The sequence below is a fragment of the Ictalurus furcatus genome, chromosome 22 (assembly GCF_023375685.1).
Source record: "Ictalurus furcatus strain D&B chromosome 22, Billie_1.0, whole genome shotgun sequence".
Classification (NCBI taxonomy): Eukaryota; Metazoa; Chordata; class Actinopteri; order Siluriformes; family Ictaluridae; genus Ictalurus; species Ictalurus furcatus.
The window spans coordinates 15,420,050-15,445,684 of NC_071276.1; the positions used below are offsets into that span (position 1 = coordinate 15,420,050).

Here is a 25,635-nt window from a genome sequence, read left to right on the forward strand (position 1 = left end):
ACAGTCAGAGCTGCTGTGATAGAAAGTTAATCAACACCTGCTACTGAGAATTAACCACCGCTGTGGTATAATACCTTATAATCCCTTCACATAAGTCTGTATAACTGCTTATAATATTTATAAAGCATGAATATATGACTTCATGGTGTCAATATAAACAATAATATCTCTTTGTAGGAACATTGTAGACACTAACATGCTCTAACACCGCCTCTGATGCAGTACTGTATGTGTAGTGTCAGTTATAATGCATTATAGCACATAACATTCTTGGCACCACTACTTAAGGGCAGTGTTCGTAAGACTATGGGACAGACTTTTATGACAACTGATGCAAGCTTACATACAATTCGTAAGACTGTTTGTATCAACTGTGATGGCGTTGACATAACACATGGGTTAAGTGACAGTTTTTTGACATCAAGGTGCACCGTGACACTTTCAGCACAGATTTTAATGTTGGTTATCATGGAGGCTGTGTTGTGTAGCTTTATGTAAACTATGCTTAAATGTTCTTAAGTGTGAAAGGGTCATGTGGTGTAATCAATACATGAGCTCAGATGTAAATGGTTGATGTTGCTTACAGTAATGTTGTGGCCAGTTAATATGATCTGGACAGATAATATGATGATGTCATCAGTTTGATAATGTTGTCCTGTGTTTGTCTCTCTCCAGAGCAGCTCGAGCATTTGGAGAGTACCTGTCGCAAAGCAACCCCGAGAACCGCAACGGATCAGGTCAGACCACACACACGCACACGCACACTCTCCACTCATATTTTCTCTAGATTTCTCTCTGCTCTAATCCTTCTTCTTGACAGTTTCAGCCATCCTTTTTCTCGGGACTTATTAATGATTTCTCAAAGGCTTTTACCCTTAATATTAGCTACACATTTGACCGCTAGATTTTAATGTCCTCCTCAACCTTTTTCATTTTAGCTTCCACTCTTTCTTGTGCCGGCCTTCATTTTCTCTTTCATTACGAAAGAGCTTTATTTGCTCCCATGGTCTGGGTCAACTGCTGCCAAGACTCTTTTTGACAGAAGATGACTTGTTCCCTCTGTTTTTTTTCCTTCTCTCTGTATTTCTCTCTCTCCTTTTTTTGTCTCTTCTGTATTCAGATCACCTGCTGTCTGACACCTTTGTTGGCCAAGACTCTGAATCTCCAAGCATTAGCTGCCTGCACAATAATAACCATCTGCAGCCATACTCCAGAACATCTCCCATAGCCAAGCAGACGCAAGATCAGCCAGATCCGGGCCTTGTGCCAGTTCCTGTGTCCACCAGTGCCAAGCGTCGTCTCTCGGTGGAGCGCAGCCTCTCATCTGAGGATCAGCCGCAATCCCAGCAGCCCCAACAGAGTTCAGTGAAGCCAGCACGTGTCTATACCATCAGCACGGAAGTTGGCATGCTGGGGGCCAGGAGTAGTGAGGAGAGCCTGGAGCTTGAGGTCCTAAAGGGCCCCCAGGCTCGGACCAACCAACAGAGAACAAGCCATCGCAGTGGTCATGGCCACCACCATCACGCTCCATCTTCTCAGCCACTACAGAGCTCAGGAAGTGCACATAACATCCGAGATTGGGGTTCGAGACGGAGTGGCTCGAAGGAGGACTGCCCACGGCCTCCGTGTCACAGCCAGCGCTCGCTTGACCTCGATACGGTGCCAAGAGACAGCTCCAAGCAGCGCAAGAAACTGGAAAGGATGTACAGTGAGGATAGGGTGTCCACAGAGGACCGTGGTGAGGAGAAGAGAGCGAAGGACATGGAAACTTGTCCTTCTTCTTTCTCAGTGGGCCTCATTTATCAAACTTTTAGTAGAGTGAAACTACACGAGCTCAAAAATTCCTGCAAGATTTACAAAACCTTCAGTAATGCCAGTTTTCTTCATATTCATGTGCATACATTGATAAATCACAAAAAAAGCAGAGCTGACAGAGAGCTGACAACAACAAAATGATGACTAAATGCAGAAACAGCACCTCCTAAGCACAACATGCTTCCAGTAATGCAGCTCAGCCAATGCAGAGTCTTGGTGTACTTCCTTTCAAGACAATATGTTTGTCAACGTTAGTTAGACTTCGTGTGTACATTTGAGATAAATAAGCTTTAAACTTATAAATTTAAGCTTGACAGCATAATCTGTGCTTAAAATTTTTGATAACTCATGCTAATTATATGATTTCAGGACAATCATTCCAGGTTCACGGAAGGGAAACTCCATCCATCCATCCTGGCAAATGTGCTAACCACTAAGCCATCATGCCCCTGGAATCTCTTTCTATATACATTTACACAAGCTCACAAATTCTTGTATCATACAAGGTTTTTCTCAACAAATCGGATTTCTTGTGTAAACTCTCCTGCAAGCAATTTCCGAATCTATTCATTCATATCCAGTTTGATAAATAAGGCCCAAACCCTGGATGATAATCATTTACTGTCCAATTGTCTAAATGGTTTCCTCTACCCAGTGGTTGGTCTTATCTGATTCCATTTGTGTCATTTTTATCTTTTAGAAGAGCACACCAACAACTGGTTACCCAAAGAGAACATGTTTAGCTTCCAGACTGCCACCACCACCATGCAAGCGTGAGTATATGATGCTCACGGTGCTAAATCCTGACTCCCTGTCCTGCAGATCCAACAACTCCCCAATCACCAACGTCCGATCTCACCATCATGCAGGAGTAGAATCCGCTCAGGAATTCCTGAGGCCATTCCTCTCTCTCTCTTTGTTTGTCTTTGTCTCTATGGTTCACAGTAGAGATGGGTTATTCTCAGCCCTCTGAGGCTCTCTAGGTCTGACTGCTTAATTATCACCTGCCCGCTGTATGCCTTAATGACAGACCCCACATACTGAGCCTCCTGCTGAGCCACTGTCTTTCTCTCTCCGTCTGATACTCCAGCCTCTTCACACTCTCTCTCTCTCTCTCTCTCTCACATTTGTGTTGTCTGTCTCTGCATCTTGCCATACTCACGTGTTCTATCCGTCTGCTGAATATCCACAAGGAGACATGCTTAGAGCTGTCTATATTTGTCCTTGTCATTTCATTAAAAATGTCAAATCCTTGTTATTTCACATTAAAAGTATCGGCCTTGATTTTGCATGCAGCAGGACTCATTTGTTTTAGAAATATTTATCCCTTGACTGGCCTGGTGCCAAAAAATGTACACCCTTCATCTAATCTCATCCGATTAATCTGCGATTATGAATAATCATGGCTGTTGCACTTGACTTCTCTTTGTTCTTTCTCTCCCTTTTTTTCCCTGATCCTTCTCCTGGACAGAATATCGTGAGTAACTGTTTTTTTAGTAACAGTCTGAAATGAAAGTGCATCCCCGGCCACTGTCTTTCTGTGCTGATGTCCTCCATGTCTCCTGATGTCTGCTCCCCCTCCCTTGTCCATCACCGAGTGTTTGAAGTTATACTGGCACATTAACGTGATATGCACACCTGCTCTCAGCGTAATCAACCCACTTAATTAATGTTGCTAGTTAATAAAGATAAATTATGAAGGGAAGTAAATAGTAGACATATTACATGCCTTGATGCAGAAATAGGATCTTCAGTGGTGGATTTTTAAAAATTTGATTGGCATGTTGTACTATTTTGTTTCGTCTGTGATGCTAACAGTATTTAAACTGCAATAAAATCACTATGACTAGGTTTTCAAATATAACTGTGTATGTGCAAAGTGTTTTATACTAAACATGTCAGGTTTTTAATATTGTATGAGAAGCTATGGTGGTGAATATAAGTATTGGCTGCAGTATGAAGGTGATCTGAGTTGTGTTCAGTAACCCTTATATTTACATCTATCGCATCCAGACAGCAGAACTCTGTACTTAACTCTATATTTCTGTCTCTCTCACTCATGGACATGCAGCACAGGCTGTCATTAAGTTCATGACTTGAGGGCACAAATCTGATTTTGCCGTGGACTGTCAGTGATAAGGGCTGTCATCCTGTCAAAGACAATGATTCAGTGTGTGTGTGTGTGTGTGTGTGTGTGTGTGTGTGTTTGTTCCCTTGCACTCACATGAGATGAGGCTAGTAGTCCAAAACCAACTGCACCTCCCTGTCGGTGTGTTTGTCCGAGTTCTGCTACTCCTGTATGATGGACGGAGAGAGCCAAAATGTGTCTGTCACGAATCTGTCATTAGTTCGCTTGATGTAGTCTTCAATAAACACATAAATAGATAAAACCAATTATTTATATATTCATTTATTTATGTAAGAATTTATATAAGGATTTATATAAGGATGACATATATTCTATAAATCATTAAATAAATGTTTAAGTAAATTATTAAATGAAGCCTTTATGTGTATGTGTATATATATATATATATATATATATATATATATATATATATATATATATTTGTTGGAACATATATTAACGTGTAATTTATTTATTTATTTTTGACATTCGGTGTTTCCCATACTTCTGACCTGGTATCGTGGGTGTGTGTGAGTGTGTGGGTGGGTGTGTGGGTGTGTGGTTTGATACCTCTTGTGGTTCTAACACTATGTGGTCTCTTGGTTTTTCCCCTCGACTAATCCTTCACTGCCCGCTTTGTACACACACACACACACACACACACACACACACTCTAACATTGTGACCGGTCCTGGCAGGGCTTTCCGCGGCTTTGCTGACAGAAAGAGGAGGAAAAGAGAGCAGGAGGCCACCGCACTGATGGAGAGGTACTGTTCACTAACTGTGCTGTGCACCTCCTTCACACACACACACACACAAACACACACACACACATTGTCAGTGTGATGCAGAAATGTTATACCTTTAATAGTGTCAAAAAATGAAGTGTTTAATTTTTCCCTGTGCGCACCAAGACATTTAAAAGCTGTGAAAGCGACATATTTGCCAGACATTAACAGGGCAGTAGTAGGACAAGGGATTTCATGAAAATGAAATAAAAGTTTTTTAATGTATTTTGAGGGAGAGGTTGAAAAGAGAGTCTTGGCTTGTATTCAAGACATCAAAATTGCTATGGACTAAAAGTGGACATATATTTATGGAACAAAATCAAAGCTGACCAATAACAATGTCTTAAATTGAAGTCATTTCCAAACTAGCATAATAGTAGGTGAATAGGGGTTCTGGGAAGGGCCTGGCGGGGGCAACATGCTGCAGCCCCCCTAAATGTGGAGTGAGTCATCTCTTATATAATGATTATATAACATGATTACTTTATTTTGTACTCAGTGGCAAAGTGGCAATGGAAAAAAAACCCCCAACAACACATTTTGTACTCAGACTTGTTAAGACATTGGACCAAGTTTCCCATGTAGGTCAGAAGGCATTTTTTTTTCACAAGTTGCAATGAAGTGGAACAAGGGATGATTGACGCTAGAAAAAATACCAAGGCAGCAATATAGCAGCAAAGAAGAAATAAAGATGAGCAAAATGTTTCTAGCCTGTCTATCCCAGTGCACCACTTTAGTTGTGTAATTCTAAGTCATTTAACGTTATTCGAAATATCGAGAACAAAAGGGTGTTATGTAACTTCCCCATCTAACAGAACGATTGGCCCCAGCATGCCACCCCGGGGTCCAGAACCGTCACTGAATAGATGTCCAAGGACACTGTTGTTTTTCAGTGCTCAGTGGTATTAATCGCATGGCTGCGCTTTAGTCTTTGGGGACATTCACACTGGCAGTTTAGTCCGAAACAGAGCACAGTTTGCATGAAAAATGATAATGAGACCTTATTAATCACGTATACATTACAGCACAGTGAAATTCTTTTCTTCGCATACCCCAGCATGTTAGGAAGTTGGGGTCAGAGTGCAGGGTCAGCCATGATACAGCACCCCTGGAGCAGAGAGGTTTAAGGGTCTTGCTCAAGGGCCCAACGGTGGCAGCTTAGCAGAGCTGGGGCTTGAACCCCCAACCTTCCGATCAATAACCCAGAGCCTTACCCGCAAAGCCACCACTAAAAGCTGCCATATGGCTCAGGAAGCGCAAAGTGGTACCGAACCTGAAACTACCTGTAGGAGGCAATCTGAGTTCGGTTGTACTCGAACTGTTGTATGATTCCCGTGAATGTGAGCGCAATTTGTACTCGGGTCTGCACTTATCCAGGAAGTAGAGTAACCTGGTGCCTGTGTTTTAGCCGATGATGACATCGTTAGTTTCCACAACACGTGTACCATGAGTGGCAGGGAAATGTTATGGGACACCCAAGAGGTGAGGTGCCTTATTCAGATATGGGGAGAAGAAAACATACAGGAGCAGTTAAACAAAACTAACAAGAATGCAGACGCAAGTGTTGTTCACTCTGCTGCACATAATATCACTAGATAATTAAAAAATAAAATAAAATATGGTGAGTCACGTTGTGTTCTCCATGATAAGATGAACGCAAATGCACTGGGGTTCGATAAAATCAGGTGAGTCTGAAACCAGACCAGGTGGACATTGGGAACAATCTGGGAACAATCTGGGAACAATCTGGGAATAATCGCACTTCAGACAGAGGCAAACATGGCCAGTGTGGAAAACCACCATAGATTTTATGTTTTTATTATTAAATCTCTTTGTGGGAAGTAATTTGAGTGCACAGATTGGTCAAACTGCACAAATTATTTGCACTCTGTAATAAAGCACATGGGAGATTTTTCAAAATCTTATTGAAATTAGTATTGAACAGAGGCAATGGTTTCTGTGACATACAATTTAAGAGCCAGTCATGTTCCAGTATGCAAATTCAGCCCGAGTTTCATCAGGAATAAAGGGGCGGGACATGCATGGTGTGCTTGCAGGTATATATAATTTGTATATTCATGAAATCAGGATTTGGGTGAAAGTATGGCTGATTTTATACCTTTTTTTTCTGTCGTCTAAACACATTTTCAACACAACATCGACCTCATGTTGGAGGTTTTTAAAAGAACTATATTATGCCTTTGTTTTATTAATCAGTATTAGGGCTAATTTATTATTTATCAGTGTAGTTCACTTTCAGTTTCAGTTTTTAGCAAATACATGAGAAAAATGCAAATGCTAAAATACTAGACAAATACCCACAGTCATCATTGCTCATTCACCAAAACATAGACTTTAACCAGGTCTGGTATTTGTTAAAGACACATTTAGGTAACATGAAATAGGAATATTTAGCTCATTATTTTATCACACAGCTCACGCCTTTATTGTGTTCTTGTAAAAAAAAAAAAAAAAGAATTAAATGTAGCAGGGTAAAAATGGGTAATTTGATCTAATAATCTGGTAAAAACGTGATCATAACATTATAGAAAAGGATTATTTGGAGGGTTAATGGGTCTTGCACCTTGCTTGTTACAGAAGTCAACATCTAACCTTTTGTCTCTCTGGACGAACCTCAGTTTTTGTTCCATCAGTGGACCATGCTGTATTTTTCTTTAAACAATAATTGAGTAAAAACAGCTCTTGACAATACATAAAAAGAGGAGTATATTTTTTGGCAACCTCTGTTGATTTCTCTTAATCAGAACTTTTGTGCCATGATGCCTGATAAGTCGAGCTCTGTGATTGTGCATGAATTCGCTCAATTAGTGCCACCCTAGTTCCACAAAGTGTTTCTTCCCACAAGGTAGAAGTGAAAAAAAGAGGTTTGTTAATGTTTGACAGTCAAATTTGTACAAGCAGGCAATGTGCTGATCGATAAGAGATGTGTAATTTGCTGAGTCACTGACAGGAATGAGGGAATGATTGTGTTCTTTGGAGAAACGAGACCTGTGTTTTTTGTAAATGGTCACTGAACTGCTGTTTGTTGTTATCATTAGCTTGCAGTGTGTGTGTGTGTGCTGTGACTGGTTAAAATGTGCCTTTAAGTGGCTGTGTTCTTTATTGTAGTGATTACATTGTACATGCAATGTTTTATTTTTGTGAACTTGATGGTACTCAGGGTTTTCCGGGATTGCAGTGGATTCAGACCTACTTCAATCTGAGTGATAATACTGGCTTATGTGTAGTTTGCAGTGCTTCATACACATTCCAGACACAAAAATGTACATTCAGTTACTGGTCCATATTAACACATAATGTATACATGGCCTTCATAATACACAATACTCTAGCTAACAGTTTTAGGCAAGCAGAACATTTTCAGAACATTCTAGTCTTAGGAATGTTTTGGCTTAAGAACATTCAATCTGGCAAGTTTTCTGTATTTTCTGTGTATTTTTTTTCTACATTTATTGATGATAAAAAAATCCTACAGTATTGCTGCAACATATTAATTATATTATTAATAACATATTATTGCAAAACATTTTTGTTAAAATAGTACTGTTCAATGTTTGAATATCACCGTGAAGGAAATTTGTTATTACAGCATGTAAGAAAAAAAACATGCCTGTATGTGCTGTTATAACAAAAGGATGGTGTGATGCATCCTCACATGAAGTGGAGTTATTCCACTTTATTATTATTGCCACGAAATATTTTATTCCTCTTTATACCACAAGTTTCCAACTATTACATTTAAAAAAAATTTAAAGAACGACACATTTTTATCCGTTTATTTTTAATGATGTGGAACATCAGCAAAGCAAGTTAAAAGACATTCTCATGGTGGAAAACCTCCACCAACTGTTATAAAGTGCTGACACTGGAGACTCCTTCTATAAATGCCATTGAACAAAATGTCATTATATGAACTACACACTGTGTTTTAATCTGTTTATGGTTAGGGTTAGGGTTAGGTCCTTACAAGTCTCTGTGTAACTCCGGAGTTTTAGTAGAAAATTACCATTGCAGATCGCAGAAATAAACACTAAATCAAGCAAACTCTGCAATATTTGGAGGAGCTTACAATTTTTCATGATTTTCCGCAGATTTGGATCACAACAAAGCCGTTGTCGATTCACGTGCATTAAACATAAAGCTAAAAGGTCCCATTTACCAACAAACATCACTGCGAAAGACCGTGCAAAGCAATTTTGTGCAATTCAAGTAGTTTTCAGCAAGAAAAAAGCACAAAAAAAAACACTCAGCAAAGTTGCATCTCAAATTTTGAAAAAGCCGCAGCAAAATCAAGCATTTTTAGCCTCAACAATCCCAAAAAACTCTGCGAAATCCTGTACAGACTGGTAAGTTGTTATTATAAAAATGATAATGTCTTTATAATGAACTTTTGTATTAATATAACTCCTTAGAGCTGACACTATTTACAGAGCTGTGTAACCTTCTGAGAACGTATCACATATTCTATTGAACGTTCTCATAACATTCTCTGTTAGTTGGGATCATGCAAAAAGGTATTCATATGCACTTAATCTACACACAAACACAATGCATGCTACAGTTAATAACCAGGTTGCAACCTTTAAAATCGGCAGTCAGCACACAGCCACTCAGAAAACAGAAGTGAAAGAAAATGAGCCGATCAATAGGTAGCTGTCAGCAAGATACAGCTCAAGGACTCCTTTAATTAATGTAGCTCACTATTCCACAAGTGATTTCTACAGGACAGCATCAGAGGATAAGCGTCAAAGGTTGTCCATTTATAGGCATATCCCATTCATACAGATTCATAGTCAAAATACCAGGCGTACGGCTACAAATTGTACAGTACAGATAATCCAGTGGCTCTGTACAGAGGAATAGCTCAGGGGTGCTAAAGAAACAGCCCATGTTCTGGCACTGGCCCGATAAAGGCTCTAATGCAGCCCACAGAATGAATTTAGACTCCGTGTCGTACATTAAAATTGGTTTGTAAACCATAATTGAATTGAAGTTTTCAAGAAGGAGCTAGTGTCTATAAATCTATGGCCATAATCTTCTGTCAAAATGCGCTAATGATGATAATTCTTTGTTCGCACACTAAGCGTTTTTAAACTGTAATCATGGTTCTTTTCAAAATAACTAGTTTTCAAAGCATTGTGGGTAATCCCAACTTTTACGTTTCTCATGATGTTTCCTATTCATGATATACAGTATCTCACTTAAATCCATATATATGGTATGTTTTTCTGGAGTTGTTGATATGCTGTTGGTCTACTAAAGGATTATTGTCTTTGGTCGAGCCCACTTGACGTTGGACTATTAAAAACATTCCTCAAAATGTGTCATTAACTGTTCATAGAGAGTGAGCATGGGGCAGTGTGATTCATGCCCCAGTAGAGTATGTCTTCACCTCAGTCTGTAGCGTGATGATGTATTGAATTAGATCCACTATGTACTGGATGTTGTAACACGCATGTGCTGAATGTTCTAACCCTAACCCTAACCCTAACCATGATGAATTACTTACAGACATACTGTCTCTGCTGAAGATCAGATCGATTCATAATTTTTCTGCCACTATCCTGTCGAAATACATTTGTGCAAGCGTGATTCAACATTCATGATGCTATCGAACCCTACTACGACACATGCATGTTACAACATCCAGTACATTGTGGATTTAATCCAATACGTCATCAGGCTGGAGGATCTCTTGCCCCATTGGGCCTCTATTAGTGGTTGTTGCAGTCTCATTTTTGACCACTAGGTGTAATAATAACTTTATGGCGCTAAATAGGGTCCTGAGCACGTTGCCTCACGATTGCACAACATCTAGAAAGACGAGCAAATCAATGGATCATCAGCTTATATCTGTTAAATAGTGACATTTTTCTAAATAACTATGTTCGCAAAAGATGTGATTGCTATTTCAATGCCATGTAAAATATTGGGAGTTGTGAACGAGGATTTGATGAAGATTAACATTTGTAGAACGGCTGATGTATATGGTGGGGTTCTGCCCAATCTGCCTCTTTGGATGAGCTGCCATTGGCTACAAGATTAAGAATTTAAAACTTCAAATTTTGTCCTAAATAAACATCTGCCAATAGATAAGACAATTACAAGCTTGTCTTTAACATTAATAGTTCAGTCCATTTTTGTCTTTAGTTTATTTCCTTTCTCTTTTGTATTCTTTTGTACTCTTTTTGTATTGCTGTGCTGGCACTAGCATCGTTAAAAGTGTTTATACAGCGCTTGGTCTTGGCTTGGTCATTGTCACAGTTTGGTACAGAGAAGTGTTTTGAAATTCTTGCCTGCAGTACTTGCACGTGTCACACCTGTTTTCTTTTTGATTGTGCTGCAGATGTGTCAAACATAGTGAAGTGGCAGAGTGCTAACAGTGTGTCTAAAGGCCAGGAGAGAGTGCTGACGCTTTTCAGAGCTCAACAACTTTGACTGTCCAGAATAGTTAAAGGTGTTATTTTGTTGAAATGCCAGAGGGTGGTAAATTGCTGTGGTGTGTCTCTGTGGTCTTTGCAGTTCACGTCAAAATCTCAAGACAGTCCGCCTGTTTTTGCACCTGGGCTGCTTTGTCAAAGTCATCTTATTGGAAAAAAAATGCAAATATAAACGTGACAGAATACACTTAAAATATGCATAGACATATCTATATAAATGTACTTAACAGTGTAAGTTTAAATATATAAAAAAAAATTCTACTTTTGATATGAATCTTATTCATATCTGGGATTTATTTATTTATTTATTTATTATTTATTTATTCTACCTTTTTATTTTAACTGCCATTTTAGTTTCTTTTGAGCAATATGTGCTTAGTTGATCTACTTTTAGTTTCTCCTCCAAGAATATTTTAGAGGAAAAAAAGGATCAAATCTAGGGAGTGTAATGACAGTCTGGGTTAGGAAGAAATCAGCCCTAGCTTCTTCTTCATATTATTCCATGTACTTTTACTTACAACCATTGGTGGTGCTGCTGTGCTCCACTGTTCCCAACACGTATGACAACATGGATGGTAAAATTTCAGCTTTGTTTTCATGTATTTTCTGTCACACACACACACACACACACACACAGACACACACACACACACACAGAGAACCATACAAACTGAAATACACATCATCTGAATGTGTGTGTAAGTAAAGCTGTCTTTATTTCAAGACTACACGGTGGCAAACAATGAACATGTCAGACACACTCACGCCGAGAGACTGAGTCATCTCTCTATTTTAAACACTCACACTCTGTTTCACAGTCGCAGACAGGATCATTAGGGCGTATAATTAAAAACTCTTTCTTAAAATACCTACCTTTCTTGAGGAACGTTCTATTTTTGAAATGTGTTAAAGATCGGCGCTTCTCATCACCTCTCATGCTTTCTAACAGTGGTGTAGAAAGAAGGAATTAATGACACTAGCAGACTCATAGAAGAGCAGTTCTGCGTTATCGGAACCTGGTCCTGCGTATCTATCCACCAGCACTGAGTGGAAATACATGAGGACCTGAGGATGTCAACATCACTCTCGTTAAGAGTGTTCACACTGGAAGAAGTAATGAGCTCGGCTGCTGTGCACCACTGCAGTGTAGTGATTACTATTTCATTTTAGCCAAGCAGCATAGCAGTATTAGTTTCTGCTCCTGGCAGAGAATTGTGCTTACGTCATACACAGATCAGCCATAACCTTAAAACCACCTTAAAACCACGTGCTGCCTAATATATCCCACCCCTTGTCAGGTGCCATTGTATCGAGATAATCAATGTTATTCACGCCACCTGTCAGTGGTTTTAATGTTATGGCTGATCTGTGTACATTTCCTTTTTGAAAGAGGCAACATTAGAACATCATTTCAAGTTCGGAAACGTCTAGAAATAATGTTCATAATCGTACATTTGTTTTTTTCATAATCAGAAAATAATAAGAAAGCTGAATTCTCAGATCTGAACAGTTAGGTGTTCATTAATTTCCTTTAACAGCAGGCCTGATAGTAGTTACAGCTGTAGTTGAAATGAATCTTATATTGATGCTATTATATCTATTGAAAAAGCTATTTCCCAGGGACGTGGGATAATCTAAGAGCGATTAAAAACGTGTTGTTATTTTACAAAGAAAAATGTATATGTGTTGATATGGTGAAGATTTTTTTTTTGTTAGGAGACATTTAGTTAACATTTGTGGAAGGAGTCTTCAGTTTCAGTGCTACATTCAGCAGGTTTTTCCTCTGTAACATGACAAGCTGTGTTTTTTTTTTTTGTCTTATTAACTTCTTAGTGGCTTAGTGGTTAGCATTGTTGCCTCGCATTTCCGTGGTTGGGGATCTCTGTGTGGAAAACTATATGTTGTACATATCCATGTAGCATGTAGACAGATGTTGTATTGATAAAGAAGACAGTAGAGAGGAAGATAGCAAAGAGACAGAGAGTGGGAGAGATATGAGAGAAATGAGAGAAAACAGAGCGGCTTGGCTTGTTTTTGATTAGGATCAGGACTCACAAGGGAAAAGTGTGTTTCTGCATTTGTTTGTGTATTATTTATTTACACCTGCCAGGCAGCCTTGAGAGAAAGCACTCATAAAATCAAGACATGTGATAAACTGAATGGGTTTGGACAGCACATACTCATCACTGTGCAGATCGATGGCTCTTAATAGCTTTTTCAGGACACTATATAAAAACAGTAGCAAGAACAAAGCAAAACAAAACATAAAAAGCCTTCATGAATAAACACTGGCTAATTCCTTGGAGTTTTTTTTTGTGATTTGTATGAACAAGATGCTTTATATGACTGAAGTATTTTCTGTTATTTTCTGTTTTAATATTTTCTGTTGTTTTCTTACCTTTAAATGAGACTAAACAAAGACTGAATGCTCTTGGGAACCGATTTTCTCTCTTAAAACACAAAATACTGGGTGGAGATTATTGCAATGAACAATCAGTACCCGTTTACCAAGGTTAACTTTGTGATCGAATGCAATGTTTACCACCCATAAGGCTTGTCATATTTTTGGAAGCGATATTGATAGCTACCGAGACAGCATGCTTGGAAAGAGGGCTTTTTTTTTTCTTCCAAAATCTATTTATTCACTTTCAACCATTTTGGAAATCTCTCATCAGTTTGCATTGCCAAAGCTTTTGGCAGGGCCTCAGTTCTTGGAATGTCAGTCAGACTTCTCCGCTGTGCTGTCTGTACAGGTCAGATCATGTTCGCATTGAGGTCAGAACCACATACAGTTGCTAAATGACCAGGATCTGCTTAATAAAATGTTACATTGACCCTAACCCTCACCCTAACCCATTAAACCGTTCTCAACTCATATATAAAAAAAAAGAAAATGAGTTTCTATTGGTTTGTATTGCAGAAGTGTCTACATGGATACCCTAAAGAGTTCACTTCCTAAAAACAGTTTAGTACCCAAAACCACTCAGTACTGTTTGCCGTTACTCTTCTACACCTGCACACTGTAATGGTTTATAATCTATAAACTATCCGGTGTTACCCAGAAGACAATGGGCTCTATTTTGAGTCTGGGTCCTCACAAGGTTTCTTCCTCATGTCCTCTCAGGGAGTTTTTCCTTGTAATGGTCACCTGTGGGTTGCTTATTAGGGGTCCAAATCTACGGTAATGCTTTACAATAACAGAGCATGAATAGTCATGCACTAATTAATGCTTACTTAAATATGTACTAATGATGAGTTAAGGCATGTACAAATCATGAAGAGCTGACGTCTACGACATGAGTCTTATGAATTTGACATGTGTAGCTATGTTCCTTATCAAATGTAGAAAGACGCACTAATAATAATCGCCAATAATTTCATCTCAACCCGTTTTGCGTCAATCTCCATCCATTTCTCATCAAATCCCACTGTAGTACTGGTGCGTGCTCTGGGTGGCTTGGACCTGGGGCACTGCTCCTTCGCCCACAAGGGTGAAATGAATACAGTAACATTTATTCATTTTGCAGATGCTATTATCTATTAACATTTAAAACCAGTGTTCTATAAGAGTATTTTCCAAGTGTTTTAGTCTTAGATGGCACTGTGTTAATTAATACATTAACTAACAAACATATGGTCATTCATAAGGCTCACGTCATAGTTAAGGTGACTGTTTATTAGTTTGTGATTCGTACATGCATATCTATATCTGTATTTGTGTAAAGTTGCTTTGTGACAGTGATTGACAATGTGATAAAATTGCTGTACAAAAACAAACTTTGTATTGAATCGAGTGTATACTTCGCCAGGCATCTGTACATCTTCATCTTCTTAATAGATTACCCACTAAAGTCACTTCAATTGTTGCTACAGCTTCGGTTAATATGGCTGTAATAAAAATCCTAGCTGATTACTTTTCCTAAGAAATCAAGTGTGAACTCAGATTTGATGCTGTTCTGTAACTTCAAACACTCGTCCTCCTGCATTTATCATTAAGTGACTGGACCATGTCTGAATGAATCATCTTGAAACGTTCCTCTGCTTCTGTCTTCTCTCCGTGTGTGTTGGTGTTACTGTTCTATCTGTTCTCTCACCTCTCTGTCTCTTCAACCCTTTCATCCTCACCAAATCCTCTGCACTTCAGAAACTTCCGGAAGCACCTGCGGATGGTGGGCAGCAGGAGGATGAAGGCCCAATGTGAGTAATGCTTTTGCTGGGTGTGTGTGTGTGTGTGGTGTGTGTATGTTTGTGTGTGTGTGTGTGTGCGTGTGTGTGTGGATGCTGTAATCGCACCCATTTAACTTGTCTTCATGCGGATTACACGTTGCTCGAACCAAACTGTAATTCTGAAAATAAATCAAATGAATTTATTTTCCAGCCTTAATGTTATGTTTATGCATTAACCCCCCCCCCCCACCGACACCAGACTGACGGCCCTATTTTCGTAATCATAACGCAAACAAAGCATAAGGTGCAAGTGTATATGGGTGTGGCAGATAGATTATTTGTATTTTTACAAATTGTACCATTTACACATGTGGTAATTCGGCGGTAAAGAGCAGCGTCATTGTTAAAAGGTGTGTTTAGGTGTGCTGAGATATCCAGTCACGTCATCTCCTCTCATTTCAGCTTCCAGGTCGTATTTGAATAATTATGAATTTTCTGGCTGATATAACTTACCGGGCATCTTGTGTGCAGAACAGGCTCGGTCGAATTCTCCAATCGGATCGCTCAGATTTGAGAATTCAAATCACAGGTTTATATTAATGTTAATGTTTATAACATTTTAACGTTCTTGTTATAGTAACCGTTCTATAATTCCACATAAACAGACTGAACCATTTGTGTAATCGTGGATATGGTGAAGTTTTCTGTGAGGAGATGTTTATTCAGCATTTTTGGAAGGAGTCTTCAGTTTCAGTGAGAAGTAAAGCTGTAGCTTGATGTTTTCTGGCATAGGAAATTCTTTAGGATTGATGACTGTGTTAAAATAAAAAGGCTAAAAAAAAAAAAATACTGTTTCGCCTTGCGTTTGCCTTTCCCGTTAGTTTTTTTTTTAATCAAAACTCCTTGTACCAATTTGGGTTTGGAAGTTACTACCCTGACAGAGGGTAAAAACTCTGCTGGTATTTCACTAAGCCACACTTGCACCTGCACGAAAATAGAGCTTTTTGTTGTTTAACAGTTCCTAAGTGTTTGGATGTAAATTCCAAGCAGCCATCTGAAAAGCTTGACAGCTTGATAGGAAGTCCTATCAGGGCGCATCACTCTCGCAGTTGTACCAACAACAGCGGGATCCTGCCAGATGAGTGTGATGTGTGTGTGGTTGTGAGTGTGTGTGTGTGTGTGTGCTGTGAATGGCAGTGTGTGATGCTCTCCTCCTCCGCTCCATTATTAGCATTCGCCGAACGCAAAGCGAAGAGCTTCAGCCGCTCCTGGAGTGACCCTACACCCATCAAGCCAGACTCGCTCCACGACTCCAGAGACAGTGAGTGTGCACACACTCACCTACACACACACCAGCAATAAAAAATTTAAATGTGCAGGAGCGTGTGTACACAAACACTTTCTGTTTTCATGCACAAACTCCTGTAGCAGGCCGTGTGTGTGTGTGTGTCACCTCGCTATCACAGCTCCTGTCTCTGTTACCACTTCTATGTGTGTGTGTGTGTGTGTGTGCAAGAGAGAGAGAGAGTTTATGTGCATGCAATTTCATATGTCATCTACATACTCCATCTGTCTGTGTGTTCTATATTATATAGGACACGAGTGATCAATCTGGTGTTTGTCTTCCTGAATTTTTCATAATTTTATTTTTTGCTTAAAGGTGCAGTTTGTAATGTTTAAAAGTTTTGAATTATACGTATAATAAGTATGTAATATTATTATTTTATAAAACATAATCTTGCCTTGCAATAAATTTGGCTAGTTTCTTCATTTCGGGGTTTGATTTACAATCCTGTACAAATTCCAGTTTTCTGGGCTGGAAATGAGCTCCTCTCCCACATATGTAGCATGCATAGTTTTAACAGAGCAATGGAGTGAGTTGTCTTATCATTGTTTTTGTCGTAATTGTTGTTATCTTCACAGGCAGCAGAAGGCTCCAGAAATTGCAAACTGCTACTTTAATCAGCAGAAAATCACAGACTACAGTTTCTTTTCTTTATTTCCAATCTATCTGTCTCTATCTGTGTCTGTCTGTGTCTCTGTGTCTCGCTTTCTCTGGTCCTCTGTCTCAGGTGGAGATCTGCAGACGTCCTCAGGCACTCTGGATGAGGGAGAGTATGATGATGTGGATTGGGAGGAGGAGAAAGAGCTGGAGCGGCTGGCCTGTGAAGGCGACGACTTCATTCCTCCCAAAATCATTGTGAGCACACTGTCAAATCACACTCATTCACACTCACTCACATAATGTAGAGACATCTAACTTCCTCAACCTAAGTGGGTCTACATGCACAAATTGGAGTCATACTGTACTTCAGCCATTTGACCCACAAGTATAGTTCAGCTTGACTCAACAAGTGTTTAAATTCTCTGTACTGGTGTCTAGAAGGTAAAATGAATGGCTTTTAAATGCCTTTAAAGCCAGCGCTTTAATTCAATAGACACTTAAATCATTCTGTAATACACCTTGTGGTGCAACGTGGACACATCTTCAGTGATGAACCCAGGGCTACAGGGTGTTTCAGGGCTTTGCTCATCAGACACCCTCTCCTGCGTGACCCAGAGGCTTGTGTCGAAGTAGCGTACTACACCACGGGTCCTCTCTCTGGATCCACAGCCACCAAGAGGCCTTTAAATTTTTTTCAGCGGCCTCCAGGATGTTTTTCGTGGCTTTTGTGCTCTGCACCCCTCTTACTCCAAGGATTTTCCGCAGTCTCCAGCATTCTGATACAAGATCTGATCTGATATTTTGCTCTCTTCCGGTCATTTGCTTCCTCTAACCTGTCTTCCCAGGGAACAGGGAGTTCTAATAGCACCACTTGCATGGTTGACTCCGAAATTAAAACCATATCTGGTCGGCTGGTGATCGTGATGGATTCCGGCAAATCTGAGCTGTCTCCCTATGTTGACCTGCAGGTACCAGTCCCGTGCGGTAGCCTGTAACCCCACTCTGGTGCTTTGTTTGGGGTTTTGGCACCACCCCTGCCCTGACGAAGGCGATGGCTTTCTTTGCAGGCTGCTGATGTTTACTAGTCTGAATTTCAGTACAGATGGAATCAGCCAATGTCTTTAGGACTTGCTCAGGATATCCTGGCTGCTATCCCTTCTATTTGAGATAGTGGAAATTAATAACTGCGCTACTCTTCCCCTGTGATGTCAGTGTGGCAGATGACCTCTAACTTCTGACAGGAATAATAAAAATACAGCACCAACCAATACATAAGCATGAGACTCACTAAACACATCAGACATTTTTCCATTTTTTTAATGTGTTTCAGGAAAGAGTTGTCTTTTGAAGTCCCCGTGAAGTGTCTTTAAACGCACAGTGTTACTCGATGTGGGCGGGACATATCGAGTGGCTCCTCGCTCTTTTTAAATAGCCAATAGCGTTTAGCTTACCTCACATCTCTGGCTAAGCCACACTTGACAGTTAGTGCCATGGATTTTTATAATGTTGGGGGTGGGACACTTCAGATTCTAGAGAGCATTTGATTGGACAGAAAATCTGATGAGAAGCTGAAGTGCAGAATGATGTTATCAAAATTGCTGATCTTTATTGGTGGAAGAGAGAGACTGTAAAATGTGAATACATATATCTTCTAAATGCTAGATTTAGAATGCCTTACTTGCTTGGCCATTTTCTAGATGCCTTAGTTGGTTGGCCATTTTCCTTTCAACACAAGCGCCTTTAGCATCATTGCCTACAGCCAATTCCACTGATTGATCTTGTATTCGCTGTCATGTTTTGTTTTGTTTGTGTGTGGTTTTTTTTATAGCTGATTTCATCCAAGGTTCCCAAGGCGGAGTATGTGCCCAACATCATACGCAGGAACGACCCGTCCATCATCCCCATCCTCTACGTGAGTCTTTCACTACATTATTCATACAGATCAAAGCGCCTTTTGTCTGGCTGGTTATGAAAGATGCTTGGTAATGCTAATGCCGTGGTGGTCTGATGCTTGTCCATGCTTTTAGGGTGTGTTAGTAATGTAAATGATGTGTTTGCAAGGCTGCTATAACTAGTGAGAAGAGGATTATTCTGTCTTTTTGAATAAATTGCACATAATTATCCTTCAGGATTTAAGTGGTAATGTTCTTGTCTGAAATGCTCTTGTGTTTGTTTGTGTAGGACCACGAGCATGCGACTTTTGATGATATACTGGGTGAGTGTTAATAATTGTGACCCGTTTATCAGCTCTCTTATCTACTATGAGCGCTGATTATTACCTCTTGTTGACTAAATGATTCTATATGTCTCTATCTCTCTCTTATTCCCTCTTTTTCTCTTTGTCTTTGCTATATTTTCTGTGTTGCATTGCCTCTCCGTTTCTGTTTTTCTCTGTCCTCATCTCACTTCTTGTACACCCAGAGGAGATTGAAAAGAAACTCACCGCCTACAGAAAAGGCTGTAAAATCTGGAACATGCTTATCTTCTGTCAGGTGAGAAGTCTGTGTAGTTGTGTGTTTGTGTGTGTGTGTGTGTTATAAATTAATGATTAAGTGTGTGTGTATATGTATATTGTGCCTAACTACAACACTGCTCTATAAATTGTTAGGGAGGACCTGGGCACCTGTATCTCCTGAAGAACAAAGTGGCCACGTTTGCTAAAGTGGAGAAGGAGGAAGACATGATTCAGTGAGTCCCACTCACCAACAGAAAGACAAACAGACAAACAGATTGACAGACAGACAGACATCACATCATATCAACCTTAAAATTAATTACCATGTAGGAGCTGTGAATTTTCTAAATGCTCGGACTATGACAGTGTAACAGACAAACTCCAACGCAGAAATGTCAGCGGCTTCCGCAGTTAAAGTACTGATCAGGACTGAACTCTTATTATGTCTATGGAAATTTTCTAAATATTTTTTTTTCTAAATATAAGGAGATGAACAGTGCTGAGTAGAAGAGCTGTCATCTCGTAATTACCATAATTAAGATGTGATGCGAATGCACTAAAAGAACTAAAAAAAAAAACAACGTTAGTATAGCTTACAGCGTATCACAATTGATTACGATGAATTCATTGGGATTTCTCCTGATACTCTGGTTTCCTCCTCCAGTCCAAAGACATGCATTGTAGGCTGATTGCCTGTAGTATGTGTTTGTGCCCTGAGATGGGTTGGTACCCCCTCTAGGATGTCCCCCATCCTGTGCCCTGAGGCTCCCCCACGACCCTGTGTAGGACAAGCGATGTGTAGGAAAGTGGATGGTTTTAGTTATTGTGTTAGTAAAATTTGGTTGAAATCAACAGAATGAAGTTACAAATCTAAACTTACAAAGCTATTAAAACAACAACACAAACGCTACAGACCAAGTAAAATCAAGTTGTATCAAGTATAAAATAATGCGAAGGGAACTATGTTTAGTGTTAGCTGTGCGCCGATGTATTGTTGTGACGTGTTTATGTCAGAGAACTTGGGCAAGGTGGATGTTGCCTGAGTTCCTGACTGGGAATTCCTAGTTGCATGACCATTCCATTGCACTTTGCCACTTCTTCCAAAGTCTGAGTACAATGGATTGCAGCGTAAATTTGTTTTGCACACATTCCAAACCATAAACATCAAACATAACTATATTGTAAATGGATAGAACAATGCAATGTTGTCATTCATCAACTAAAAATGTGTAATCACTAACAAATTGCTGTGGTATAAGAGGAATAAAACATTTCAGCGGTTTCATGCTGGGTCGCATCACACTGCCCCGTCTGATTATTGTCCTATAAGAACATGTCCCATCCTGTTTTATTCCTTACTTATAAAATAATAAGATACAATGCATGGATTATTAAGTCCAACTGCAGTCTGATATTATACCTATTGTAAGATAATCTTTCAGGTTTTTAAATCATGTTGCCTAATTCTGGATTTATCTCTGTGTGTGCAGGTTCTGGAAGAAACTGGCTCGGCTTATGAGTTTGCTGAATCCTGAGCCCAATCTCATTCATATTATGGGCTGTTATGTGTTGGGCAATGCTAATGGAGAGAAGGTACAGCATCTATTATTCATCTTGAAATGAGTTGCACTCGTCAGTTTATACTGCACTTAAGTGTGCATGAAGTCTATAGGCACAAATCACACGTGTATACTGGGACTGTTATATAAGCTCTAGTGAGTGAGAGGTGGAGGTGTGTAAGATGTGTGTAAGACACTGACACACTGTGATTGATAGAATCACTCTGTCACCACTGACCTTCCCACCTCTGCACTTCATGTTCTTGCTCTATATGTGTATCTCTGTCTTACTCTTTTTTATATTACTTTCCCCACAAGGATGCACACAAACACACACGAGCATACACTGATGCACAGTTGCGTCTGATTACCAAAGCTTCAGGTTGAGCTGCTAGTTTATTAGGTAGCTATTAAGGTTTTAGCATTATCACAACGCAAACATAAAAATATGGCACATTAACAAACCAAAAACGCAACAAAAAGAAAACACAAGAGCAAATCAAAAAACACAACAGCAATAAGGAATACCCAGCAGCAAAACTATAAATACAACATTAAATCAGAAAACACAACAGCAATAAAAAAACACATCAAATCAGAAAACACAACAGCAATAAAGAAAACACAACAGCAATAAATTAATTATCACAATAATAAAATATCACAACAGCTTCTCTTTGTCTGAAGCGCAGAGGCAATTTATAGGCATAGCACAGTATGACAAAGCTACACAACGACTCGTTGTGGGAACTCAACGTTGCGTGAGCTGCACGTTGTGGGAACGAGTATACCCACTCCGTCATACTGAGGGTATGGCCTGTCACAGAGGCTCCTTCAATAGAGGTGTGACTGGCCAAAATGGCGGCCATGTAGACCCTAGTTGTAGAAGGAGCCAACTTTGCCGAGAAACGTTCCTGTAAGAACTCCAGGACTGTAGCCATTGCGCAGTTTACTGGGTCTCACTGACGTTCCTAGCATTTACATAGTCTACGACCTCGGTTGAGGGACCAGAATCTACAAGCTGGTGCCCCTCAAGGGCCAGACAGACAGTTTTCGTAGTCCTGGCCGAGGGTGATAAATCAACCCTCTGGCTTGAGACAATAGATCCCTGTGAACAGGAATCTCCCAGGGTGTGCTGTCCAGCAGAGATATTACCTCAGAGAACCAAATTCGAGATGGACAATCTAGTGCTACTAGATGCAGGCATAGCACGATCTTGGGGAACTCTCGCTAGAGCCTGTGGGAGCAGAGCTATTGGGGGAAAGGTGTACAGACTTGACTTTGGCCACGTGTGTACCATGGCTTGCAGCCCTGACCTTTTTTTTCCTTTGGTGCGGGAGGAATAAGGGCGAACCACAACAGAACCCTTTTCTATGGGCTCGCTGACCAGAGAAAACTGAAAACTTGGGACGACATTGACTAGGGGAGCCCTACAGTAATCCTGCCCTAACAACCTCTCTTCCTCTGATACCTCCCTCCGCGGCCTTTTCAGCACTGATTGTCATTTTTCAATCAGGCCTACTAGCATGCTGTGACTGTGGTCGCCCAGTCCCCCTGGATTTCTGAAGGCTGCCACACTTGCCTTCTGTGCCTCCCTCACAATTCAGCAGGTCTGCCTAGTAGGGCTGCAACACTGCTATTGTATGCCGAGACCCACAAGAAAGACCCACTGCCGCATAGGCTTCGCCAACCAACACTGAGGTGGTCTTACACGGCCTGGATGGCAAAGCCGGCCCCCCGATTTTGCTGCCATCGATGGAGAGAAGTAGCTCTCAAGTGCCTGCTCCACCTTCGGTATAGCAACATAGCTGTCTATGTTTCTGAATTTGCTGTTGTATTTTTGATTTGTTAATGTATTTTACACTTACAGGTTACCTTAGGCAAAAAGATTGTGCCGTTAATATATTCTTTATCCTCACAGATGGTAACTTGGCAAATAATAAAAGCTCTATAATTGTCTAAAGGATTAGACAATCAAATCAGCTCCTACAAAGAATGTACAGCACTTTGTACACAACGTGCACTTGTTAATTCCTTAATGTGGGTATTTACAATGGCTAATACACTGTCTTTGCGATGGCTATAAGCTTGACAAAGAGGATATTTACTTCATTTTGTTCAACATTTCTATTGTTCTGTATTATATTGTAATCTGCTGTATTTAGTGAGTTGTTGGGTATGAATAGTCTATTTATATTAAAGTGGGGTAGCAAAATCAGGTTGTTAGAAATGGGACAGGACATTAAGCCTTAAGCTTAAGTTTTGGAAAGCAATAACTTATGCACCATTTTGGGCTGGCAGATTTCCCAGTCCCTGTTGCAGCACTTCATGTACTTTTTCTGATCATGAAAACAGCAATTGGGAGAAAACAGGACAAACATTGTCCAAGGACCAACCAAATTAGCAATAACCAATGAAACGATTATGTCTGAGCAAGCCATTATATCAATTATTTTTATGAGCAATGCTCTACTGGGTTCATGCTGTGTTTCCTCCGAATATCAAATATGTTGATAAAACTAAACTTATATTTCTCTCATCTGTCATTTTGTGTGATTTGTACTTTGATTGGACAGTGTGTGTTTAGTCTATCTAATTTTAGTTTCCCCTTCATAGGATTATGATGTGTTACGGATTTGTCAGGTAACCACCTGACATGACTGTCAGTGATGACAGTCTGGGCTAGAAAGAAATCAGCCCTAGATTCACTTCTTCATACCATTCTTTACTTAAAACCATTGGTGGAGCTGTGTAGGGGGTGTTGGGGCAGGGTGGCTTAGTTGTTAGCACATTTACCTCGCACCTCCAGGGTTGGGGGTTTAATTCCCGCCACCGTCCTGTGTGTGCAGAGTTTGCACGTCCTCCCCGTGATTTGGGGTTTCCTCAGATTACTCCGGTTTCCTCCCCTAGGGGAAATACAGGCATTTAGAGATTGGCATCTCTAAATTGTCCATAGTGTGTGAATGGGTGTGTGTGCGTGCGATTGTGTCCGGCAATAGGTTGGCACCCCATCCAGGGTGTCCCCTGGGATAGTCTCCAGGTTTCACATGACACTGTATAGGATAAGCGGTACACAAAATGGATGGATAGATGAATTGGTAGAGCCGTTGCACTTTGTTCCACAATAGTCTGAAATAAACAGTCTTAAGACATTTACTAACAACAAATTATCTGATATAGATGCCAAAATTGAAACCTTATATTGATTTGAAATATTTGAAATATGGGAGCTTATCCCATTTTAGTTAGTTCATTGATACCTCTGTCACTAAGCTGTGTTTTCTCCAGATGATGGATATTATCGAACATCAGAATGGAGTGTTTTAATGTAGCTCTGTACTCACATGATACACACACTTTTTACTATCATATGTACCTCTGCACTTATATTCCTCCTGAAATCTCTACATGGGGAAAGAAACATGGCCATTTCTTGTTTTTTTCTCTTTTTTTTTGCTACTTCTAGAGATTTTCTGCCCCAACGCTCCCACCTGGACTACTGCAGCTCTTCAGCAGTGGAGGGGGGCAGCTGGAAACTTTAGTCATCTTTCTATAAATACATGCCCTGCTTCATCTACATGTCTGCAGCACTTCATTGCTCCATGCCACACGCTTGCTTGACGCAACTTTGTGTTCTCTAGAGAACGGTAGATGCTTGTCTCACATAAGAGTAATGTATTCTTAGAATGCAGTCTCAGGGCATTTATTCAAGGCCAAGCTAAAAGCATGGATGCATTTGTCTTGTGAATAATTTTTTATTAGTATTATTATTATAGGAAGACTTTAATAAGGTTTTAGGAGAAAGGTATATTATATTTCTTTCTAGAGGGCTTTCTTTACTGAGTACATTGATCGAAGTGACAGCCTGAGTTCTGAGGTTGTATAATTCTGGCTGCTGTTGTGGCAATATTTCTTTTTTTGTTGTGTCTGGGATCATTGTTATTGTTTAGGATATTACTCTGGTTGCTATTGGTACTTTTGTAGTTATTGCTATGTTTTGTCTAGATCAGCTTGAGGAAGGTTATGAAGATAGGCCAAGAACCAGATACAAGGTCTGGGTAAAAAGATCTGGATAAGTGACTAACATTACTGAATAGTAACAACAATTGCTTTATCTTTTCATCTATAATCATTACATTTTTTATTTATAGCTAAAAATAAGACTGTTCGAAGTGGATTTATTTAGTTTTTTTTAGAGTGGCTTCACTGTACATCTTTTGTCTAGTGTCATGAAGAGACAAGATACATCTATTATTTAATGCAGGATGCAGGGAAAGTAAATGCATACTTCTCTGTCCCATCTTCTTTTCCTCATCA

At 39.9% G+C, this 25,635-nt stretch overlaps 1 protein-coding gene across 1 annotated transcript in view; it reads left to right on the forward strand.

Moving 5' to 3' along the window:
- nsmfb (NMDA receptor synaptonuclear signaling and neuronal migration factor b) overlaps window positions 1-25,635 on the forward strand; it is a 52,530-nt gene that overhangs the window by 14,470 nt on the left and 12,425 nt on the right. The window contains exons 2-13 of the mRNA XM_053610439.1: window positions 676-737; window positions 1,121-1,738; window positions 2,516-2,588; window positions 4,642-4,710; window positions 15,337-15,389; window positions 16,591-16,680; window positions 17,432-17,559; window positions 19,133-19,216; window positions 19,486-19,519; window positions 19,726-19,796; window positions 19,913-19,992; window positions 21,250-21,352. Of these exons, the coding sequence (XP_053466414.1) occupies window positions 676-737; window positions 1,121-1,738; window positions 2,516-2,588; window positions 4,642-4,710; window positions 15,337-15,389; window positions 16,591-16,680; window positions 17,432-17,559; window positions 19,133-19,216; window positions 19,486-19,519; window positions 19,726-19,796; window positions 19,913-19,992; window positions 21,250-21,352 (1,465 nt within the window). The remainder of the gene's footprint in view (window positions 1-675; window positions 738-1,120; window positions 1,739-2,515; window positions 2,589-4,641; window positions 4,711-15,336; window positions 15,390-16,590; window positions 16,681-17,431; window positions 17,560-19,132; window positions 19,217-19,485; window positions 19,520-19,725; window positions 19,797-19,912; window positions 19,993-21,249; window positions 21,353-25,635) is intronic.